The 5581-nt window shown below is 35.0% G+C and overlaps 1 protein-coding gene across 3 annotated transcripts; it reads left to right on the top strand.

The window, feature by feature from the left end:
- Positions 1 to 2997: 2997 nt before the first annotated feature.
- On the top strand, positions 2998 to 4585 carry LOC136989933 (sulfotransferase 1C3-like). Of its 3 annotated transcripts, none has more exons than XM_067288242.1 (2): positions 2998 to 3190; positions 3277 to 4585. In XM_067288242.1, exon 2 carries the CDS (start codon positions 3288 to 3290, stop codon positions 4221 to 4223), a length of 936 nt encoding a protein of 311 aa, XP_067144343.1. In that variant the 5' UTR covers positions 2998 to 3190; positions 3277 to 3287; the 3' UTR covers positions 4224 to 4585. The 3 variants fall into 3 exon arrangements, with proteins under 3 accessions (XP_067144343.1, XP_067144342.1, XP_067144341.1); XM_067288241.1 differs by having other exon boundaries at positions 2998 to 3205; XM_067288240.1 differs by having other exon boundaries at positions 2999 to 3185; positions 3270 to 4585.
- Positions 4586 to 5581: the final 996 nt, after the last annotated feature.

Raw genomic sequence — 5581 nt, 5'->3', positions numbered from 1 at the left:
CTGCTATCGACATTTGCTTAAGGGGAGAAAAGCAACAAATGAAACTACGCAAAAAAACAAGAATTTCAGAAGAGCCAGGACAAAAAATGAACTTTACACTTGTGTGTGCGTATGTTTACGTGTTATTTAACATATATTATTATGCAAATTAATATAAAAATAACTTAAAATTATAGTAAAATCTGTTTATTTTTGGTCGCGTGTTTCCCTTTCTCTACGTTAAAATGACCTACGTTTTGCTTAGCGCTTTGTCGTCTAGGAACGCATCCCCCACGTTAAGCGGAGTCTTACTGTATAATATAATTTATTATCTAAGTGACTAACATAAATGGATATAGTGATTTGTCTGTTTGTTAGTTATCGAGTAAGTGTAATTTTTGAACATGTTTGCTTTTTTTTTCAATGAATGATTAATGAAAATATTACACCTATGCCGCCGCAGCTTTTAAGATAATAAATTCCAGAATATTGAATATCTTTTCGCACTTTAAAGTGGCCGGCAAATTTCCCTCGTAACACAACCTTTGAACTTTCACCATAATAGATGCTGTTGTCATAATCGTTTTAATACGCCTGTTTAAACTTTGTCAATGAATTTATTTTAAACCACATTCACTACATTCCATTTTATTTAACGTATAACGAATTCCACGACGTTAACACTATCATAAACGATGATAAAAGTGCTAGCTTTACAACCACGGCTGCAGAGTCGTGTAAAAATCTACCGACTCCGACTTTGCCTTACTAATCCCACTCCAACTCCGACTCCAGCCTGAAGCGGACTTGTTATCAAAACAGATCAGGATATTCTAATGTCTTTTTTTTTTTTTTTTTTTTTTGTAACTTTTTCCGCCCTGTGGGCACTAAGAGGGCCTCTTATAGCAAGTCCATTATGGGTTCGGCCAGGCCCACAATGAGGCGGCCGGGTGGTGAGGGACGGGGACCGACATATCCGGACGGACCACCCCCCGAAAAATATATTCTGATGTCATCACGTGTCCTCAGAATAAAAGATTTAGTAAATAGATTTCTAATAAAATAGAACGTAGAAATGTTTTTATTACAAAGCTAAAAGACTCCTCTAAGTAATGATACAGTCAATATATAAATATGTATTCGATAATTTTTGCTTTCCCGGCTGTTATATATAACAAGGGGAAGTGTAGCGATCGGTCAAAAAAATGACCCCTCCTAAATTTTTACATTTTTGAACTCAGGACACGTTGAAATGTCGAAATATCGGTTTTTTTCCTCCTGTATGTATGTTAGATTGTTTGTGTGGGGCACGATTTTTTCACCTTGTTTGAAACCTAATAACTTCTGTGGTTTTTAAATCAAAGACAGATGATTTAACAAAGAGTTATTAAGCTTTAAAGTGGTCGAACTAAATCGTTCCCCCCATACACATTCTAACATCTCAGGCGAAAACATCTTAACGGGTTTCACTGTGCTATTATAAAATGACAAAAAGCTTAATTTTGAGGGTAGAGATGAGTTTTATAAAAAAATTGTGAACGTTCATAACGAGTAAAATAGTCATTAAGTTTGACCACACTGGAGATGTGACACATGACTCCTATGTCTTCATCTTGTCTATTTTCAATTAAGAACCAAAATTTAATAGCATTAATACCCAAGCTACCGTGCTAAATTTAGTTTCTTAAACTTTACCCATTTTGAGATATTGTTTAATATCTCAAAACAGAAAATAAAGAAATTAAACAAATTAGATGCCAACACACACACACACACATGAGAATTTTTCCTCTTTATTTGACATTTTTTCGGGTCTGAAGAATCCAAAAAATGTCTCCGAACGTGTAGATTTGCAAAAATCTCGGAGTGTGAAATTTGACACGATTCCTGTACCTTTCCGTTGTTATATACATAACAAGTTTGGAAGTAAAAAGAAGTCAAAGTCGGCGGATTTTTGACGACTCCGACTAAAATACCAAAACTCCACAACTCTGACTCCAACTCCAACTCCACAGCCCTGTTTACAACAAATTAATCTGTGGTGTTACTCTTCGGATCAGGCGAAAAAGCTGACTTTGCATATGCGTTACGGTGCGGAAGAAATTGACGTTAATGCTCACTCGAGGTCTAGACTAGTGGTTCCCAACCTTTTCTCACATGTAGGCTACTGTACACATGTAAAAAAAAAGAAATTAATGTGATGGTTGCATTTGTTTTTCATTTAAAATTTTCTCTATACGTGGATCTACGTTAGAAACACACAAAAGTAAATTGTTTTCGAGTGATAAAAGACGACTATTGTATTTAGTTTTTAGCGCTGTATTTAAAAAAGAGGCGTAATTATAATTACAGTCAAAATTCAATTAGTAATAGTAAGGCTTACTGTTATTATTCCTTTGGGTGGGGGTCGCGAAATATTAATTTTATTTTATATTTACTATTTGGGGATCGGGGAGCTAAGAAGCTTGAGAATCACTGGTCTAGACGTTCATACGAACTGCCAGTCTTTGCGCTCTCTGTCGGCCAAAATTATCCTCTTTGGAATCTAAGAATAGAAAACGTCACCAGTTAACAGACCGTGAGATAAAAAGACCCTGCTATAAATTTTAATTGTATTTATTAATTCAAATATAGGATTTGATTTTATAGTATCACAAATTCTTATCGATGACAAATATAAATTGCGATTGCACATCCTTTTCTGTTTAGCTTCAGTAGTAAATTGTCACGTCCTAATTCGTTTGTTTCCTGGCACATTAAATTTTATGAAATTCACGAGTTTAAATTGCATTATTAATATATTAAGGCCTTATAATGTATTTTATATATTACGAAATATATTCGTGTTTATTATTTTCGGATCTTGCCGTCGTCTTAATATAGCTGGATAAGCAAGCCAATGACACATCTCGTTTCATTTGAAAGGGGCTACGTCATTAGTTTGCTTATTCAGCTGTATTAGCTTCAGACAATGCCCTCATAGTAATGTATGTTTCCGAATCGAACGTTATGATTACTTTTAACTGTTTCGTTTATTTATTCGCCTCTCCGTAAATTTTACATGATTAATTTTATATTTTTCAGTTTCCGACAAAACGATGAGAATACGATTAGTCATATCTAAAAGTATTATCTAATCTTGTCGATACGACAAGGTCTTATACATTTTTAATTGTTAACAATCAACTTGTGAACATTGGAGTTTACTATCGTGCGCAAAAAAACAGTAAGTAGAATATTTAAAATTAAATGTATTAAATTAATATTCTATTATAATATATATTTAATACACAATAGAAAATTATATAATGGAGAAGATGAAATATTATAAGGAAGTGGGTGGAGTACACATGTTCACTTTTTTATCAGAAGAACATTTTTTATCTGGAATGAATTATAAAGCGAAAACTGGAGATTTATTTCTTGCTAGTTATCCGAAATGTGGAACAACTTGGATGCATCAGATAGTCAAGTTGATTCTTGCTAAAGGTCAAGTATCAGAAGATCCGTTAGATTTAATTTTTAGCTTTCCTTTTGTAGAAGTTTTGGGAGCAGAATACTTAGAAACGGCTAAACCTAAAGGCATGAGAACACATTTACCTTTTTTTGCAGTGCCTTACTCGCCAGATTCTAAATATATTTATGTTACCAGAAACCCTAGAGATTGCTGTGTTTCATATTACCATTTTATGAAACTGCTGCCGTTTCCTGGCGAATTAAATTTTCAAGAATTTCTTGAAGTCTTTCTCGAAGGTAACTTAGGATACGGAGATTATTTCGATCACCTTCTTGAATGGTACAAACATAAAAATGACAACAACGTTCATTTTGTAACATACGAAGATCTCAAGAAAGATATTAAAGGAGAAATTTTGAAAATAGCCAAATTTCTTGGTGAAGAATATGAAAAATGTGTTTTGAATGATGCGAAAATATTAGAAAATATTATTCGTTACAGCAGCTTTGATTATATGAAAGAAAGCAGTAAGAAGAACCTAGATGTGTTTTTTAAAAAGGACAAAAAATGGCTAGAAGATAAAAATTTACCTCCTGGAGCGATGAAAGCTATACAGAATTTTAATCAAAGTGGGAAGGATACAGAAGGTGGGACGTATGTTAGAAAAGGGATTATTGGAGATTGGAAAAATCATTTTAATGAAGAACAAATACGATTGTTAAATGAAAAAATTGTCGAACGAACAAAAGGTAGTGATGTCATGAACTTGTGGAAAGATATTTTTTAGAATAATTAAATACGTTACCGGAAAGCTTGGGACCGAAAGTAGTCAGGATTTCTGAGACAAGCTAAATATATAATCAAAATATAAAATGTAAAATGAACGAAATTATATTCAACACACCATATGCCAGCAGTTACATTGAAATTGGTGTCGTACTTCATGGAAACCATAACAAAGCAGCTGCGCATTGAACTACAGCTTTACTACAGCTTTACTACTGCCTGTCAAATTCAAAACTGCCAATTTCAAAAATAGACAGTTTTTTGAAAGCCGAATACTGGTCCGGTACTGTATACAGTAAGCTCGCTAATCCGACTTCTCGATTATCTGGTATGTCTTCCGGGAAACTGGAATCAAATCCGGACAGGGAGCGGCCGGATGGCCGAGCGGTCAAGGTTAGCAGCCTGCCGCCCTGGGGACCCGGGATCGAATCCGGACGGGTCGAAAAATCCCAGGAATTTTTCGGGGGGTGGTCCGTCCGGATATGTCGGTCCCCGTCTTTCACCACCTGGCCGCCCCATTGTGGGCATGGCCAAACCCATAATGGACTTGCTATTAGAGGCCCTCTTAGTGCCCACAGGGCGGAAAGAGTTACAAAAAAAAAAAAAAAAAAAAAGAAATCCGGACAGGTCGAAAAAGCACCAGGATTTTTTGGTAGGTGGTCCGTCGGATATGTCGGACCTTTCGACCGCCCCATAATGGGCTTCTTGAAAAGGCCTTCTTAGTGCCCATAGATCGGAAAAAGTTTAAAAAACTCAAGGGTTTCATATATTCGACAGCTCTTATATAACGTATATGAGATTTTTAAAAGTAGGTTTAACTTACAATTGCTTAATTAAGATTTAAATTGTAGCTACAGGCATATCTCAATGAAATTATTTTATTCAAACAGAAAATGTATCCTTTTATAACACTAATATTATGTGTAAACACGAAAACAATTAATTTTATTGTACTCTAACTCTTACGAATTTTAACAAAAATTATAAAAAATTGAAATTTTATTTGATCAATTATATAAGTGAACGTTGATCTTTTGAACCTCAAACGTCATTTGTCTAGTCATTTCTCATCGTCATTTGTCAAACGTCATTTGTCTAGTCATTTCTAGTCGAACGTCTAGTCATTTCTCATTTATGGAAATAAATAAACACAGTAAAACCTGTCTAAAATAAAACGAAGACTTGCGAAAAGGAAAAAATAATTCGGTACCGTGCGATTTTAGTTTACACAAATTTTATTGTATACTAGCAGATAAGCCCGGCGTTAGCGGCCGGATGGCCGAGCGGTCAAGGTTAGCAGCCTGCCGCCCTGGGGACCCGGGATCGAATCCGGACGGCTCAAAAAATCCCCAGGAATTT

The sequence above is a fragment of the Centruroides vittatus genome, unplaced genomic scaffold (assembly GCF_030686945.1).
Source record: "Centruroides vittatus isolate TY-2023 unplaced genomic scaffold, ASM3068694v2 scaffold_769, whole genome shotgun sequence".
NCBI classification, from domain to species: Eukaryota; Metazoa; Arthropoda; class Arachnida; order Scorpiones; family Buthidae; genus Centruroides; species Centruroides vittatus.
This window is presented reverse-complemented; position numbering and strand designations above follow the sequence as displayed.